The 19094-nt window shown below is 39.8% G+C and overlaps 1 protein-coding gene across 20 annotated transcripts in view; it reads left to right on the top strand.

Moving 5' to 3' along the window:
* The window catches only part of LOC103480667 (adhesion G protein-coupled receptor L3), a 275299-nt gene extending 263655 nt beyond the window's left edge, over nucleotides 1-11644 (top strand). For 7 of the 20 annotated variants that reach the window (XM_017310504.1, XM_008435707.2, XM_017310506.1 and 4 more), the window contains 3 exons: nucleotides 4969-5094; nucleotides 7657-7674; nucleotides 9440-11644. In XM_017310504.1, the coding sequence (XP_017165993.1) occupies nucleotides 4969-5094; nucleotides 7657-7674; nucleotides 9440-10389 (1094 nt within the window). In that variant the 3' untranslated portion in view covers nucleotides 10390-11644. Of the gene's footprint in view, nucleotides 1-4968; nucleotides 5095-7656; nucleotides 7709-9439 lie in introns of all 20 variants that reach the window. The other 13 variants (XM_008435717.2, XM_008435714.2, XM_008435713.2 and 10 more) reach the window with 5 other exon arrangements.
* Nucleotides 11645-19094: the final 7450 nt, after the last annotated feature.

Genomic DNA, 19094 nt, shown 5'->3' with positions numbered 1-19094 from the left:
AAAACAAATTTATTATAAGGCAATAGGCTTCAATGGGCCGAGATCTCATTTTCAATGTGCTGTACCACATTTTTGTCTGCCTCCTGGACTGTAAAAGCGGTCCACACAACCAAACTGGACCATACCATTCTTGGAGCCCCTTCAGGTGTAGGTCCATAGAACAATGTGGTACAATGCATTCAGGATGGAGCTACTGGCATCACACAACACACTCCATTGATTTCAGGACAGAAAAAAAGTTACGTCTAGTAAAAAGCACCAAACGTACAAGTCTGTCACGTTTTGTCGTTGTGTTAGCATGACGCCATGCTAACAAAATAGCCTTAGGGATTTAACCCTGCCTGCCCAGTGAGAGTTTTAACTGGTTGTGAAAACGCTCTCCTGAATCCGCCGGGTCACAAAACGGCTTAACCGAACCACACCGACCCATGCTACCCCGTTCAGTGTAAACGAGGCATTAGGGAAGATTTAGTCATTATCTCAGAAAAAGAGTTTGTATAACAAGCTAAAAAACTGATTTCACCGCTTTTATTATCAGCTAAAAAAAAAAAGTCGATGAGAAGTATTTTAGAGCAACGCCTTTGACAGTGACAGTCACTGAGTTCACTTCAGGGCTTCTCAGCTCAGAGAGGAGAAACAGACACCAGACTACATCTGACATCAAGCTGCAAACGCCGCTCTCGCTGGCATGCCTCCCTAACACTCTCGGCAGTCATCACATCTCTTGATTGAAGAGCTCCGGTTCCACACTGCTCTCTCTCTCTCTCTCTCTCTCTCTCTAAATTCACTCTGGGCGCCCGCTCGCAAAGACGCTAATGCATAGTTACAATGATGGATTAATGTTCGACACAGTGAGGAAGTGTCATGATCTCTGTAATTAGGCGCTCAGCTCAGCATCGCCAACAGACGTGACTGTTATCAATTGTGCAGAGGCTGAGGAGAGAGGGTGGACGGTGGGGGGTTGAAGGTCAGGAGTTTGGTGGGGAGATGAAGGTAAAAAAAAAAAGAAGAAAAAAAAAGGTCTACACGGATCTTCCATAAAGACAAAAAGCGGAGGCACAAATTATTTATGGCTGCTTACCAGGTTTTGAGTGATGGAGAAAACCCTCAAAGTAGCTGTAGAGCATGTCGGGTAGTGCGCTCTGCCATCACAAGCACCATCAGGAGCAGACGCGAATAGAACTGCACTCATGCGTGGCTTTTCCTGTGTGCTTATTAAGGAATTATGTGTTGAGGAGCAAATATTTCTTGCTGATTTGGCCTCTGCAGTCTTGACGCTCTGGCAGATTTTGCCCTCTCCCCCCATCCCCCGCCTCCCACCTCAGCTCAAAGCACCAGGAGAATGAGCTCACAGCTGACTCTCCTCGCTGCGCTCCCCTTGAAAGCAGAGCCGCGCAATCATCCCGATGCCGTCGCACGTTCAATTTGTCTCACTTATTCAGGATTACGACTGCACAATTAGTGCAATTTCTTTCTTGTAATCTGTTTAATTTCGACGCAGACACAATAAGCTGGGGATTGGTCATTGTGGGGATTGAAAAAGGGGAGGCTGGTTGTTTGTGAAGAGCACTGTAATTAGGGCAAGCGACACTTGCAGCAGCAAATTACTGTTTCTTTGCTTCCCCACCACCCCTGCAATCAAAACAACATTCAGTTTTCTGTGCAAAAACAATAACATGTCTACTTTTTACTAAATTCAAGCAAAAAGAAATCTTAATTATACTACAGGATTAAAGGAAAACAAGACGTTATAATTGAAGAATTTATTTTACTTTGTTTGAGGATTGCCAAAGTAAAAGGGAACTTATATAATAACATAAACAATGGCAGTGCTTTGCAAAACTCCACGAACCTGAAAGAGTATCAGGAAGATAGCCGTCGCTAAAGAATGGCATAAGTAATGCCGTCTGAAGTTTTTCCTAATCCACTTAGGTGAAACTGCATGTTGAAGAAGATTCTCCGTTCAGATTAGACCAAAACCGAACTGCTTGTCCTATGTGCAAAACACATATGAGGCAGGAAATTACACCCTAAACACACCAGCGACGCAATAAAACATGGTGGCAGCAGCATCGTCCCAGGAAGATGGATGGGGCTAAATACAGGGCAATCCTGGAAGAAAACCTGATAGGGGATGCAAGATGAGTCGTGTCAGACGGTCCTAGTCAAAGTTCAGATCTAAATCCAATCGAGAATCTTAAGCCGAGACAGATCAAAGTTGTTCGTAAAAAATCGGAACGTGTCAAGCAGGTAGAAACGTACATCAAATGTCCTGCTGCTCTAATTGCAGGTAAAACGGTGTTGAGCTGAAGAGAGTACACACCCCGATTTTCTTTCATAATTTTCCTTCTTCAGTACTTTGATTTGCTCTTTTACACAAAATCCTGATAAAAACAGCAACAAAAAAATGCAGGGTATAATGTGAGAAAAAAAAAAGTCAATAGGGTTTGAATGCTGAGGCAAAGTTCTGATTGTGTAATTTAAAAAGTAAAATAAAACCTTTCTCGCATGGCGTGACAGATTGAGAGCACAGAAGACAACGGTACTCTGCAGGGGGATCTAATTGCTGTGTACATGCACCTTGGATAAAGGATGTTTACGCGCTCTTGCAGAAGCACACGCATGCATCACCCTCACGAGTCCTGCATTTGGCTTCTTTCACGATAATGGCGCCGAATCGTGTTGACGGGAGCAGGAAGGAACTCTCGCAAACAGGAAATGAATGCGGCCTGCAAATATTTTCACCACGCCATATATTTTGCACGTCTTTGAAAGCTTGAAAGTCAATTAATATATATATTTTTTTCTTTATCATCCGCAAAGAAAAGAAAACGAATACGGTTCATTTGTGTTTAAAGTTCAGAGCCTTCGGATCCTGCGGCTAATCAGACCAGCGAAGGCTGCTCTGGTGCGGCGGTGTGTGTGCGCGGGAAACCGATGAGTCACTCGGGCGGCGGGACTCTGAAGACGAGCAACGTTGCTTAACTAGAAAATGAGTCGGGCGATCTGCTTGTGAGAAAAAGAGGCCAGGCTGGAGCGAAGTAATGACCAGCTTGACTAAAGAGAAGACAGCTCTACATTCAAAGGATATTTCAGCAGCAGTTACAAAGAGAATGAGCAAATGCTGATCTTTGCTATGCAGAGAGAGAGAGAAAGGACACGACACACCACTTCAGCTCAGAAGAATGGCACAGACAGAAGACCTAATAACAGTGGTGCATCTGATACCTCACTTGTTGAAGTTTCTTTGTGGTGGAGAAGCTTTTTGGTTTTACTCTGAACTTTTTTTTTTTTTTTTTACCACATATGTAAGGGTGAATCTGTGTAAACCAGGAAAAAAAACAAAACAGTCATTCCTAATTCTACCATTCCTGCCGTTAGATGCAGTGCCCTCTACTGTTATTGGCAACCTTGGCAAAACTTTGTGCTAAAAGCCTCGAAGCATATAACAGATGTGGAGAAACCAAAATGCCACTGCTTTCATGCTGTTCTTTAGCAGCAAGCTTTGGAGATTTGTTTTTTTTTTTTTGTTTTTTTTTTACCTACCTTTACCATCCTCCTCTTTGTGTGTGTGGTGCCAAGATAAACTCGGGTCCCCCGTCCTGTCGTTTTTCTCACAGCTGCAGTGGTTGTAGTTGTTTCGCTGCCTGATGATATACTTTAAGGCAAGTGGCTGCTTTCTTGAATTAAAATGAATGCTGCAGCTACTTTTATTTTGTAGGGCCGTTGAGAATAGCAGTAACGATGATTTTATTAAAAACTGGTAAAAAATATTACCACTGCATTTCTTTAAACTAAATAAAAAATTCCTCACATTGTGAAGGATGGACTTTCCTAGATTTATGAGTGTGAGAGTAAGACACTGCATTGAAGGAAAAGTTTTGTAAATAATTTATACACAATTTTACATTGGTGCAAAGTCTGAGGCTCTGCACGAGAGCTACAGCCGAGTGTCTCTTATGTAACCTTCTGAGACCAGCAGCTCAATATTAAAATGGTGACTTGATGATGTTTTTGATGGTCAGTATTGCCTTCAATGCCACATTCAGTTACTGGACATTTAAAATAACTCAGTGATGTTTGCTAAATGCATCATCTCAAATGTGAAACGTAGGCAGAGAAGGCAGAAAAGAAGTCAAACGGGGATGTTTCAGTCACTGGAATGACTAAGAGTTAAATATAGTTGTACGTCTGACATTATAACTGCATCTGGACGTTTTTGTGTTCAGAACAAGAAGAAGAAAGCAAAACAAATATACTGTGTCTCCAGCTGTTACTGTAGGTGGCTAATGCTACAGTCAGCTCTTAGCTAAAGAGATGCACACCTCCGTGATCTGATTTGTATGTTTGACTATTGAATTATGTTCGAATTTCATCGATATATAAATGATAACATTTTGGCACTTTTGGTGGATGTAGCCTGACTTACACTATTGGCTGCATTTTAATATATATATATATATATATATATATATAATCAACATTCTTACTAACATCTACAATAAATTTGGGGAAAAAAATTGTGTTCATAGATTTTTATATCTTTACAGCGCGCACTATCATCTGTTTTCCGTTTTCTCCATAGGTGCTTTCTGTGGCTTTAGTTTATGGTTGTTGACACATGTATGCTGCCAGAATGTGAAGCACAAAAAAAAAAAAACACACACACACAACAGGATAATGGCTGACATTAACAGTACAATCAACACACTTTTCATCGGCCCCATTAGCCACGTCGGTTCAGCTCCGCTGCTCTCATACAGCAAACCTCGCCGCCGCTGCCGCCACATTCCTAAAATTAATGATCATGTGATCATTTGGATGTTAATGGATGTCATTGCTCAGTTGCATCTGCTCAGCTAATATGTATGTTCTCATTATTATATATATATATGTATTTATATCTCAACTTGTCTATCTCTCTCTGTTTTCTCTCCGTCTCGCTCTGTCTCTTTCTGGCTGCTCCAGGGGCTATGGCTAACCATCTTATACCTAATGCACTCCTACGTCCTCATGGCACTAACAATCCCTATAATACATTGCTTGGGGAGTCTGCCGTTTATAACAACCCTCTGGGCATGTACAACATTCAAGGTGTGCTAGCTTCTTTTCATTACTTACCATTGTGGCTAGAGCAGTGTTTTTTGTTTTTTGGGGGGTTTTTTGTGGCACGTTGTTATTTGTGCCTTAGAAGTAAGAAAGGGTGATAACAAATGAGAAAATATATAATTGGATGGGTTATAATAATAATAAAAAAAACACTGCTCTAAATGTGTTGTTTTAGCTTTCAAAGAGCTTAATCACAAAAAATCCTGCAGACTTGGTTTGCTGTGGGGTTTTTTATTGGCGGTGTATCGTGGCATCTGGTTGGCTCATCTCATTCGGTTCATGACCAAGGCTCTTCCTCTGGACTGTTTTGGCCAAATCAAACTGCAACTCTGAGGAAATCCTTTGAAATGACCCCCACAGAAAGCCAGATACATCACCAGTCATTAATTTCAAATGTGCTCCAATGTTGTCAGTTTAACCTCTTGTGCAATGTCTGCTGTCTCTGTGTGTTTAGTTTTAAAGTTTTGTTCTTCTCACACAAAATGGTTTCCTTCCGATCTTCTTTAATGAGAGCAAAGAGAAGCAAAAAAAAAAAAAAAAAGCATGTTTTTGAGCAGAGATTTACATGCACTCGTTATGGGCATGAATGTTATGATTTTCAAACTGTTTTATTTGAACCATTTGTTTTCCAGGGTAGACTGATTATAAAACATGCAACATTAGTTATTTAAAAGAACCTAACTTAATTGCACAAGTTTGAATTTACCGTGGATTTTCTCTACTCCATTCAGGGGGGGGGGAAAAATACGCATACACAAAACTCAAATTGGGTCTTTCTGGACCTTTCAGCAGGGAAGAACCAAAGGAGGGAGATAAACTTTAGGATGATGACAAAGTTTCCAGCCTCAAAGACTTTGAACGCTTCTCCAAAGATAGAATGTCAAAAATGTGGAAAAATTGGCCAGGAAATACAAGAAGGTTTTGCTTACTCTAAAGCTAATAACAATTTTTGCATTTATTATAGAGAAGGGTATAAATATTTAAATATTAAACTTTCTAAACTGATACAAATTGATTCAAATTGATATCTATTGAGAGATGGTTTCATATGTACAAACTTCTTTCTTTAATGAAAACATGTTTAAATGTTTTTATTCAGCCAAATTTTAATCTATGTTTATTAGCAGTATAAATTATTTTGTTTTGTAAATAGTAATTGTATTATTTTGTATAAAATAGAATAGTTAACGTGTTTCTGACGTCTCCATTCGGTTTGGGGGTAAAAAAACGATAGAAAAGCCCCAAAATTATTTGCGTTCAGCATCTTTGCCAATGATAGGTATATGTAAATTCCTGACTGAACTTTTCAGTAAAGACTTTACTTGTGAATATTTAGTTAAATATTCAAAATACAGTTGAAATCAGAAGTTTACATACGGTGAGTAAAAAGACACGGACCCGCTTTTTTTTTTTAAGATAAATCAGACCAAACATCTCTAGTTGAATCTCAGTTAGAATTACTTGAATTATTTCTATTTGCTAAGTGATACAATAAAAAGAGTAAAAATATATCAGAGATTTATTTATTAATGAATTGGCTTCCTCCTCTGTTCCTCCAACTGACTCAAATGTTCCAGTTAGCCTATCAGAAGTTTCCGAATCCATGACATCATCATCTGGGTTGTTCCTCATTGCTTAAAGAGACGGTAATCATTTTGTATGTAAACTCTGATTGAAGACAGATTCTCTCGCTATTGTTCTGAGTTAAAACAAGAGACGTTTGGTCTGTTTTCACATCATATGAGGAAAAAAAAAGTGGTGGATGTGTCTTTTTATTCAGTGTGTGTAAACTTCTGGTTTCAGCTGTACTGGTTTCAAAGTGTGAATACATATAGGGTTTTTTAAAACCAACTACTGCGGCGTGAAAAATAATAGGACACAACGGTGTCTTCAAAAAGAAGTTGTTGTTTTTTTCATCATTTTCTGGCTCCAAGTAAATATTGGAGTACGATTTCCCCCCCCACCCCGTCTCTCTGCTGAGCTGTTATTATTTTATTCCTGCTCTCTGCAGTCAATATGAGATTGCTGCAACTTTGTGAGTCTGTAAAAGTCCTTAAAAGTAGAGAGAAACCCATGTAACGATGAGATAAAAACTCAGAGAGCTTTGATAAGTGGATAATTTATGTATGCGATACAAGTACTTTGCATTGGAGCTGGTGATGGAGGGCTGTAATTCACTTACAGTGCCACAGATGGAACAGAAATATCTGGAGGAATGAAAATGCTAATGCATCAAAAGATTTATTGGCACATTTGACGCTCAAGGACCTTTGCCCGTGTTTTACCCCCCCAAGGATTCTGCAACTTGTTACAGCAAAACAACTTTTATGTATTTGTCAGGAGATTTGTTTTTTTTAAATTTTTTTTTAGATGTCTTTATGGTCCTTTTTCTGCAAGCACACAAAATTTGCATGGTGGAACTTAAGAGTTGCGGTAATCTTCTGAAGCACCGTTGGTGTTCCGTATATGCAGTTTTCTCTTTTTACTTGTCATTATTGTTCTTATTGTGTTTTCTTCTTTTCCTTTTCCTCATGCTGTCCCCAAAAGAGCCCTACAGAGAGACAAGTATGGGAGTCAAACTAAACATTGCTTATCAAATGTAATTGACTTTGGTTTTACTTTTTTTTTTGTTTGTTTGTTTTTCCACTCGTTGCTGACAAAGGAGTAGTTAAAACGGTGTAAGTCAGTTTGGAAAGAACTAGATCGAATTAGGAAAGCAATACAACATTAAACGTTTCCATTCCAAAGCGGATTTGTATGCCTTTTAATGCGCTTAAAAATAAAAGCATACCAAATACACTATACATTCAGAATAATTCAAATATCCTTAAAGCACACCTGCACAAATTGATGTGTAGCCTTCTCTGAGCAACATGCATGTGTTCACACCCCCAATAGTATTGTTTGTTTTTTTTAATTACTCTCCAATTCACTTTGATCAAGCCGTTACACTTCAAGAAGACTCGAGATATGTTTCTTGTCAAATTTTTAAGAGGTCGGACTGAGAGCTTGACACTTTTAACAAGCTGGATGGCCTTGTCTGAGGTAGTCTGAATTATCGTCAAATTTCTTTTTCTCGCTTTGATGTCAACAGCGTGGCTAACGTGATGGAATATGAAAGACACATGTTGCTGCAACAGAGAGAGCAGACTGTCTCCTTCCTGTCAGGGTGGTGGGATTCTGATGTAATGAATACGATTCATTTTTTTTTAAGAGATGGCTGGTGAAGTGCAGATGGATGAGATGTAAATAAACTGTGAAAAAAGCAATGCTCATGTGGTGCCATGTCCAACTTTGCACGGATTTAGTTGCAGAAATATTAGCATTCGCCTCAATATTTTATTTTATTATTATTTTTTTTTTTACAAAATGAGGTTAAAAGTTCCAACTGTGAGATGTGAGGGAATTGCATGAGTTGTTTAATGTCTGTTTGCCTGCATAAACGTTGAGTTTTGTGCTGTGGTGAATGTTTGTGTTTGGAATCACAAAACTGTGTTTTATTCTGGTTGTAGAACAACCTGTTCAAAGATTGAGTAAAATTCATTTTAAAAAATTTAACAAGGTAAGTGTGTCCTACAAGTGCACTTCAATCAATTAGAATATCATTATTTTTACTTCATTACTCATTGGCTGATGTATTTCAAGGTGTGAGGTAAATTTGATGATTTTGCTTTGTCGCTTAGAAGATTAGACTATTTTTAAAAAATACATTAAACTGGTTTTGCTGCAACAATATAGGATCTTTGCAGTCATCCAGCAAACAGTCATTGATAAAAAAAAAGGTTATTGTTAAAGCACCGTATTTGAGATTATTAATCAAAAGTTCACTGAAATAGAAAGCGAATACGCAGGCAGCAGACATAACAATAACCTTGAGATGATTGTGAAGCTTTTTCCAGCTGGACTTGGCACCTGCCTGTCTGCCTATCGTCAATTTGTTGACCATGCCTGTCCAGCAGATTTGCCTGACTTGAATCACATGTAGAAGATATGATATTTTGTCAAGAGGAAGATGAGAAACATGAAAATGAATTTAATGAATAAAATAAATCTGTTCACAATGACTTTCTAATTTATTGAGATGCACAAGTTATATTCAAATGCCTTCTTCTTAATTCATCATGTTTGGGATCTATTTACTTTTTAAGGATCCCCTGAAAGCTTAATTTCTTTCATAAAAGAGACTAAACGTGTTTGTTGTGTTCTATTTGGCTTTGAAAAAACACCCAACACGTCTTTGGCAGCTGCACTCACCGGTTTTTACCATTCACATTTGTCAACCATCCCCTACCCTCACCACTACCCCTCCCCTCCATGTTTCTCATTTCAGAGGGAATCCTGAACAATGCCCGGGATACAAGTGTCATGGATACTCTACCACTGAATGGTAATCATGGCAACAGTTACAGCATCGCCAGTGCCGAGTACATGAGCGACTGTGTTCAGATCATCGATCGGGGATACAACCACAAGGAGACCACCCTGGAAAAGAAGATCCTGAAAGAGCTCACCTCCAACTATATCCCCTCTTACCTTAACAATTCCCATGAGCGCTCAAACGAGCAGAACCGGAACCTCGTGAACAAACTGGTTAATAATGTTAGCAACGGCGGCAAAGACAGTGGCTACGGCATGGGCTTGGGAGTGGGGATAGGCATGAACGTCGCACTTAACCTCGACGATCACTCCACCTTTGGTACCCACAATGACGAAGGCCTGGGTCTGGAGTTGATACGTGAGGAGTCCAATGCCCCGTTGTTGCCACAAAGACCGCTGCCAGCCCTGCAGGCAGTCGACAACCTTCACAATCAGCTGCAGCAGTCCATGTCGCCGCCCCTTCCGCTCCCCCACCATCACTTCTCCTCTGCCTCCAACTCCTCGTCTTCTCGAAGGAGGATCCCGCAGGAGAACAGCGAAAGCTTTTTCCCCTTACTCAACAACGAGCAGAACGAGGATGAAGGCTTGTCACCCAGCCACAGCCACCAGAGAGACTCCCTCTACAACAGCATGCCAATGTTGCCTGGCCTGCCCGACGTGTCTGCAGAGTCCACCGACGGCTCCAAGGAGGGCGGAGATGCCAAGAGTCCGGAGGCAAGCTTGGACGACGTTTACTACAAGAGCATGCCCAACTTGGGCTCCCGTAATCACCTCCATCAGCTGCATTCCTACTACCAGCTAGGGCGGGGCAGCAGCGATGGTTTTGTCGCACCCCCTAACAGAGAGGATCTCTCTGCAGAAGAGGCTCACCCAGAGCCCTCACACCTGGTCACCAGCCTATAGGCCCAGAAACCCTCAACAAACCCCTTGTTCCCTTTTGTTTTCCCCAAAGTCCTCTTCCACGTTCACTCACTCCACCTATTGTTGGAAGTGGTAGCCATTGTTTTTAATGTTGTCCTGAAGACTGAGACAGCTCGACTCTCACCGTTACTGACCACAAACAGGATAAGATTTGCTATAAGAAGAGAGCGGAAGTGACCATCTTTGGTTAGATATTCCAGGAAGTTGATGTTGTGTCCCCAGCCTCCTCCCTCGTTCTGCACCCGTCTCCGGTTTGGTGTGTTTTGTCTCCATCTAATAAGAGACATCCACGAAAAATGTACGCCTCAGCGATGTAGTCGAGAGGAACCGGACCGTTCCAAAGTCTGAACTTATAGACTTGAGCAGAATAAATGGGGAATTTAAAGAAAAAATGACTATTTTATTATACTTCTGTATCTATATTGACTTTTTGAAATATTTTCTTCCTCTTTGGTGAGTTGCAGCACATTTTGTTTGCTGAAGTGTTCCTCCAAAATAAGAAAAAAAACGAATAAATGAAAAAAAAAAAAATACACTTACACTTTGGACATTTGCCATGAAGGAATTATAGATTGTATGCTTTCAAGCATAGCTGTTCTTATTTCATTTATTTTATTGTAACATTTGTTAAGAGGGAGAAAAAAAAACTAATGAGAGAATTATGACATATTTCTATGTGACTGTACAGATAACTAGCATTGCACATGATATGCTTTTTCTCACCTTGGTTTTGTTTTTGCTGTATTTTGTTCTGGGCAAACCTTTTCTCTGTAAATTTAGTGATTAGGAACAGTTTCATTCTGTTGTGCTGACCTCTGAATTTTTGCTCTGTATCGCTCTGGTTTTCTGTTGCGTCACAAATCTCCAATAGAATCAGAAAAACCTAAAGAAATTACACTCTGGTCGTTCAGGCATTGCTGTGAAACGTGCTCGCTTCTGTTTTCCGGGTGGGTTTTTAATTCTTGTTTGAGTTTACTTCCCACTTTTTCTTTCTTTTTTTTTTTTTGTTGTTCTTTTACTGTGTAGATAGCAAAACTTCAAGGAGACGGGATTGCAAAATCCCTCAGAAAAGTTCATAGTGCATTCTGCGTTTGTATCGACACTTGGAAAAACAGCTCATGCTTCTTGGACGAGAGGACGGGACGGACTGAGCCTTGATGTGCACCAGGCACCTGTACAAATAAAGAAAGTTTGTTGTTTTACTTATTAAAGAAAGAGCTTTTGGAGTGAGAAAAAACCAGAGGTGTTTTTGTTCTTTTTCCTCAAGGAGTGACATTTATTTATTTGTTAAATAAACGGTAATAAGACAAAGGATGGTAGTAAATTCAATGACACAATACTTTTAATAATGCAAAGCAATTTGGTTATTGTTTATTTCTTTAACCTCTAAAATGTTAATATTTTTAACACATTTTATTCAAACTAAAAAAAAAGATGCAGAGTAAGGTACGTTACTTACAATGACGGTCCTGCTTTCCTGTGTGGATCAAGATTTTTTTTTCTATATAAATGAAAGTGAAGTACATTGACATAACTTGGCTATTACTTTTACTTCCTTGTCTTTGTGTTTTTGCTAAATTTGCTACTAAATTCAGGCCCAGAAATGGTAGATGTTCTCTGTATGCTGTGGTCTGCTATCTAACTGAGAAGATGGGACCAATTACCATTGGTGGTGTAACCAATGCATTCTTTACAGATAGATAATTTTTTACCTTAGTCTGAGGAGGAGCCATCAGTCGGCAGGAGCATCTTGGGCTGGCGATACAATTGAAACAGAGGTAAGCATGTTCTTACGCGGGAAAACTTAGTCTTGTCTTCAATGCAGCTGCTTCAAATTAACTCTCATGATCCTTCATATGTGATTTTTTTTTTTTTTTTTGCTGTGAGTTTACATACCCGTATTTTAGGATGGAAATGCTATTCACACATCCGGCGGCTGCTCACAATATTAATATTAACTGGGTCACGGAGAAGTGTTCCATTTTATACTTTTACCTTTGCAGAAAGAAAATCTTGGGTTCAAATCCAGGCCTGATTTCTGGCTGTTCAGAACAATTCACAATGCACTCCAAACAGTCAAAAAAAATATCACAATGACAATATATTCACAATATATATTTCAGCCCTACGGTAAGCATGGGGGTTGATCCGGCGTGTCCCTTTGATTGGACTGGAGACCTGTCCAAGGTGGACTGCTGGACAAGCTTTTGCTGGACAGCCGTGTAGCAAGTAGGTTATAATATGGACATAATGCAACATTTCTGCAATAAAAAATAAAAATAGGTCTCGTATTCAAATCATCTGAAAACCTGGATTTTGATTTTTTTGTGTTTTTTTATGAGCTAAAAGCCACAAGCATCAATATGAACAGAAAAAGGCTTAGTGTCACTTTTTCAACTGGATTACTAAAAGAAATTTTGATATTTTAATTCATTAAGATGCATCTATATCACCAAATTACTTTATCCACACATATGTATATATGAACACATATCTAGTATGAAGCATTAAGGAGTCATAGCAGAAAGACCCAAGTCTATTTTCACAGAGCTGGTGCTATGATTGATGGCTGAGTCATTGTGAACCATCGCCAGAGATGTGTGGCCCTTCGCATTACTCTCAAGATCTTGGGTCACAGGACGAAGAAGGGGGGAGGGAGAGTGTGTGCCACAGCACTTTCCCCGATCCATATGCTTACAGTAAGCATGGCTCTCTACTTACAGACATGACTCGGGTGGACAGAGAGTGCTCTGGACGTCACTGCGGCATCACTTTGACTGGCATTTGCAAACCCGACTGAGTTCATGAAATGTGCTGAAGATGTGACACTGGCACCCTTCTCATTTTATAAATGAGCTCTTACGCAAGCTCATAAGCTGCCCCAGGCCGTGGCGATGCCCAGTAATATGCTCACGATGCACAAAACGGTCTGTGAAAGAGCATCGGCTGGGGATACTGCGGTTGCCAGAAAGATCTTCACTGCCATGTTAAAGCATAGACTCGGTGGAGTGCATTTTGAATTCTCCTATTCACACAGTTGATCAAAATAAGGGTGGTTCTGGCAAGTACCAGCTCTGCGATCAAAGTAAGGAAGCAAATTATTAACTTTTTTGACCTCCAAATAGATGCTCTCCATATTAGATGATTGCCAGGACCAGTTCTTGTGTTTTAATTTCCCTTTTAAAAGAACTGAACCAAAGATTTAAAGCATTTTATGAATGCCATAGATGGAGCACTTGAGAGAGCTTGCTGTTGCAAGCTGTTTCACCGGACAATCCCTGTGAAGGGCGATGTCCTTGTTGCTGACAGTGAAGGGTAAAGCCTTACCCAGAGCCCTTCTGCAGCGGACGCACGCCCAAATATCCTGTAAACTGACTTAATCCTTCTCGTACCACAGCATCAAGAAAACTGCAGCACTCTCCACAGCAACTGAGACTTTTGTGAATGATCAGTAAGAAACGTAAAAATGATTTCATTTGTTAATCTAAGATTTGAATTAAGTGCATTTATTTAGTCGGGATTTTATTTTATTTATTTTATTTTTTTTTTGGTGCAATGATTACTGGAGCTTTCAGCATCTCGTTACTCAGGAAAACAAAAGGAAAAGTTGCTCGCCACATTTCTACCAGTCTCTATTGTTGGAGCATTGATTTGAAGGTTTAAAACAGAAGCAACGCTGCATGATGACCATCAAATACAGAATACTCGGTTTGAGATTGACACAAATTGATTAAGAGGACTGACATGAATTTATTTAACCAAAATTCCCTGAGCCAATGGGGTTGTGCTAATTGTGCATGCTGTCTACAATTAATTCGTTTTACCATGCCTACTATCTTCATACAATAGTGAACAGGACTGTACAAGAAATGTTAAATATTGTCATCCATTTAAAAGTAGTTTTAAAAACAGATTTTTATGTCTTCTTTTACATCTTAAGCCTAATAACTTTCTGCAAAAACAAACAGGAATTCCACATTTTCATAGATGTTTCTGCATGTTTTTGTGATTTGCACCGAATTAATGGTATGATGCACAGTTTTCGTGTTCTTTTAACTGTATTTTTTCTTTTTTCTTTTTACTGGAAAATTCCACAGAAGGGCTTGTGACCAGTTTGACACCGAGAGAGAAAGGGAGAGAAGCACCGAGGATGTCCTGATAAGGATGAGACTCCATTTGTAAGCTGTCTGGCTAAGGAAATGATATTGGAAAACCAATGTCTTTTTTTCTCATCTCGCCACAAGTAATTACCAGCAGCAGTAAATATGTGTGTCCAGGTACTGCATGTTTGTTTGTGTGTGTGTGTGTGCGGGGGCAGTGTGACGGTAATCTGCATGCGTCTGAGGCCAGAGAAACACCTGCATCCCACGTGAGCAGCAGTGTGTAAGTAGCTGAGATGTGATGATAGAAAATGCCACATTTCATATCTCACCCAGTCATGTGAAATCAATAGGGAGGTCCTTGGCAGAATCCCAAATGAAAGGTGAATCGATGACATCTCCAGCTATGGGTATTGGAACAACTGGACAGCCCCAGCACATTTTATTAAGTCAAGATAGCATTGATTTAAGACAGAGCCGCGTTTTGTCGCTATTTGTCACTTTGGAGTCTTGAGCTCTCCGAGTGCTGTTGTATAGGATACCGGGACTCAGAAGAGATGGTTATAAAGAACCATGCAGATGTTTTTTTAATTTTTATTTTTATAGAGCTTTATATATTTTACTCAGAGGTATTTTACTCCCCAAGTTCCAAGTATGGAAAATGAAATAAAATTATGTTGGAATTCTGATCCAGAAAGAATGGAGATATGAAGATGATTTCATTTTCCACTTGTTTATTAGTACGTAAATGATTACATGGATAATACACAGTGTTTTGCAACTTTATATATTTTTTATCTATATTTTTATAAACATCACATCATCTGTTTTTGTTCCTTTTGCATTCACTTCCTTCCCATAACTTCTGGTTGTTTTGTAAACACTCTTCATCTCTGCCTGTCAGTTTTTCATTTTAAGATTGAAGGTACAAGCAGCAAAACCTCTCAAACAGTCACTGTGATGCCTGACTCCATCAAAAAAGATTTTACCCAAGAGAAGTGTAACCCCCGTATATATGTGTAATATTATTGTTAGTAGCGTTGTATATTTCTGTCACTATTGGTTTAAGTCTTGTACTTTAATGCACCATCAAATCGGTTTCTATTTTAATTTTGGGTTTTATTTTGCTACCAGAAACCGCCAGTAGGTGGCCTGTGAGTTTACACTGTGGTTTAGACAACAGAGAGAAACAAGAGTGGAAGAAGAAACCGTAGCTAGTGGCGAGCTACATGCTGAGAGAAAAGAAAGTACGTTATATGATCAACTCTGATGAGAACACCGGTGGTGGCTGACAGAAGAGACCATAAGTGACTTGATCCTTGCAGTTAAATCCATTTCTGCAGTGAGTGTCGTGATATATTTTTACAAACTGAAATGAAGCTAATGCTAACTGGCGTCACTGGCATTACTGCTCTGTATGTTACGACAAGGAAAGAAACAAAACACAAAACCAATCGGTGAAATTTGGAACATTAGAATATTAGAATGATTTTTCACTGTATTGCTTTTTTTTATGATGGTTGACATATAGTATATGTTTTCTGCAGGTTTGCTATTAAATATTTTTTGTGCTAAATGTGATTTATAGCTCCTGCATACATTTGGACTTTAATAGTTAAGTTCTATATGCAGGTTGTTTTTTTTTAGAATCGCATTAAACTTGGGACATTGTCAAGCAGCACACCACCACAGGCCTGGAATGGATACACTGAGCTGCAGGTTTCAACCCAAGAACCGGGACTGCTGGAGCCGTGCTATTGCAGGGGGGACGCGGAAAGCCGTCTGGATGAAACCGCCCCCCCCCAAAAAAAACATGAACGCTGTATTCGCTGGGTTTTTACCTTAGAATGGCCAACTCTCTGCTATTCCTATGTCAATTTGATACAGTAGGGGCTTCCACACTTCCCATATCTGTGTCCTTTGTCACTTTTATCAGCAGTTAAAACTGTTTCATCCGTTGTTAACATGTGGTAACCTTTTTTCCGAGCCGCCTTTAAACGCAACTTGAGCGCTACGACACTCGCGCTGGGTTTACACCTATACGGCAGTGAAGGAGACCTGCTGCTGCTGTGCAGAGCTACACAGGTGTGTGTTAGAATCATGGCAGTAAACCAGCAAAACGCAAAGAACTTTTGACAGATTTTCCCCCAAAACTAACTGACTGAGTTGAGTAAAGTTGCTGGATGCAGGTAAAGTTAGCTAAAGGATGACTAGCTAGCTAATATCAATACAGCACCTTAAGCTTAACAAGTAGCCTGTAGGCTACCGATGTTGTTGTCTATGTTCAGCTATGTACATTCATTTTGCTCCCAAAAAAGTCAACCCAACCCCCCCCCCCCCCCCCCCAGGGACAGGGGGGGCCCAGAAAATGTTTGGAAACCACTGGGGGGGGTGCAGGAGAAAAAGTTTGGGAACCACTGCATTAAACAATCTTCTCATTTTTTTTGACAACGTGGTTGTTTGTGCTTACTATCCTCCTTTTTGAACTTGACAAGAAGGCTAATTGTAACTACAACAGTGGTCGTAAATCCAAATTTCTCAACTTGCTTGTTTGCGAGTTACACATATTGGTTACAGAAGTAAATGTGTCCCTTTTGCCACGGGCAAACAGGTTACGTGACAGTCACAAGAATCCTCTGCGAGTTCATTTGGAAGATCATTTTCGAGGCACGCAGGCCACAGGAGAAGAACGCTTACTGGGAAAGCTGTAATGGCTGTCTGGGGAATTTGAGCTACTGCAGGTCGTAGTATGGAGTATGTTTCTTATAATCAATGCGACGACTGCAGCTTACTGGAGGTTGTGGGTTAATTTTTGAAAAAGCTCCATCGCTTTTATTTTCCACTGGCTGGAATCTGCCACTGAAGTCAGTCAAATGAATTGGATATTCAAGAGCTGGCTTTAGTTCAGTTTCTTTGGAGCTGTTTTCAAAAACATCCAGGGTTTTTTTGTTATTTTAGTGGATTTAATTCTGTATTTGTATATATTTTGGATGAATCTCATGACAAAATCATATGTTTAGTTGCCTTGTACATTACATATTAAAAGTTCATCTTTTCATAATGGATTTGAAGGCCAAACCAATGTTAGGAGGCAGCAAAGCCGTTCTTTCAATAACTTGAGTTCAGTTTTAATAACGTTTTATGAATATCTGGTTTTACTACTCGCTAAATGGGCTGCTTCTAATAGTGTAGATTTATGTTGGAGCCTTAAATAAGTCATGCAGTGTTTATGGTCAAAGAAATCTGTCAAAATATCTTCAGGATGAGTGGTGTGGGAGCTGTCGCTTAGTCAGTTTTTAAAGAATCTGCTGATTTATCCAAACGGATTTCGAGTCGGCGATATCAGGGTCATCTAGCAGGCGTACCGGTTGGTCAGTCAGGATAAACGTTAAAAGAAATAGATTTTGTCACATACCTTGTGAAGCCATTTTTGAGATGGAAATTTAAAGAAAAGTGGACAAGGTTGGAGGGTTATTTCTTTTCCTGTTATGACTTGGTAAATCAGGAGAACTTGCAGATCAATCAAATGAGGATTCACTCCTGCTTATGTCATTTCCTATTACCACAAAGACGTGAACTAAATTCAAACTTGTCATGTGAAACACAGAATCACTAAGTTATCAAAAAAATTAATGCCACACATCAACGTGCTCATTTGAACTGCATAAAACTGAGTACTTCAGAGAGGTACTAGAAGGTAAAATCTTAACTCCAGCTTTAGCAAACATTAGAAATATTAACATTCACAAGCCATCTTACATAAACTAGCTGAGAAATGACAATAGAGTTACTAATTCATATACTAACTACAATACAGGTCCTTCTCAAAAAATTAGCATATTGTGATAAAGTTCATTATTTTCCATAATGTAATGATAAAAATTAAACTGTCATATTTTAGATTAATTGCACACCAACTGAAATATTTCAGGTCTTTTATTGTTTTAATACTGATGATTTTGGCATACAGCTCATGAAAACCCAAAATCCCTGTCTCAAAAAATTAGCATATCATGAAAAGGTTCTCTGAACAAGCAGTTAACCTGATCATCTGAATCAACAAAGTAACTCTAATCACCTGCAAAAGATTCCTGAGGCTTTTAAAAAACTCCCAGCCTGGTTAATTACTCAAAACCACAATTAGGGTAAGACTGCTGACCTGACTGCTGTCCAGAAGGCCATCATTGACGGCCTCAAGCAAGAGGGTAAGACACAGAAAGACATTTCTGAACGAATAGGCTGTTCCCAGAGTGCTGCATCAAGACACCTCAGTGGGAAGGAAAAAGTGTGGCAGAAAAAGCTGCACAACCAGAAGAGGTGACCAAACTCTGAGGAAGATTGAGGAGAAGGGCCGATTCCAGACCTTGGGGGACCTGCGGAACCAGTGGACTGAGTCTGGAGTAGAAACATCCAGAGACACCGTGCACAGGCGTGTGCAGGAAATGGGCTACAGGTGCYGCRTTCCCCAGGTCAARSGTCAAGCCACTTTTGAACCAGAAACAGCGGCAGAAGCGTCTGACCTGGGCTACAGAGAAGCAGCACTGGACTGTTGCTCAGTGGTCCAAAGTACTTTTTTCGGATGAAAGC

This window comes from Poecilia reticulata, linkage group LG18, assembly GCF_000633615.1.
Source record: "Poecilia reticulata strain Guanapo linkage group LG18, Guppy_female_1.0+MT, whole genome shotgun sequence".
NCBI classification, from domain to species: domain Eukaryota; kingdom Metazoa; phylum Chordata; class Actinopteri; order Cyprinodontiformes; family Poeciliidae; genus Poecilia; species Poecilia reticulata.
Note: the sequence above shows the minus strand (reverse complement) of the source record. Positions and strands in the feature narration are given on the sequence as shown.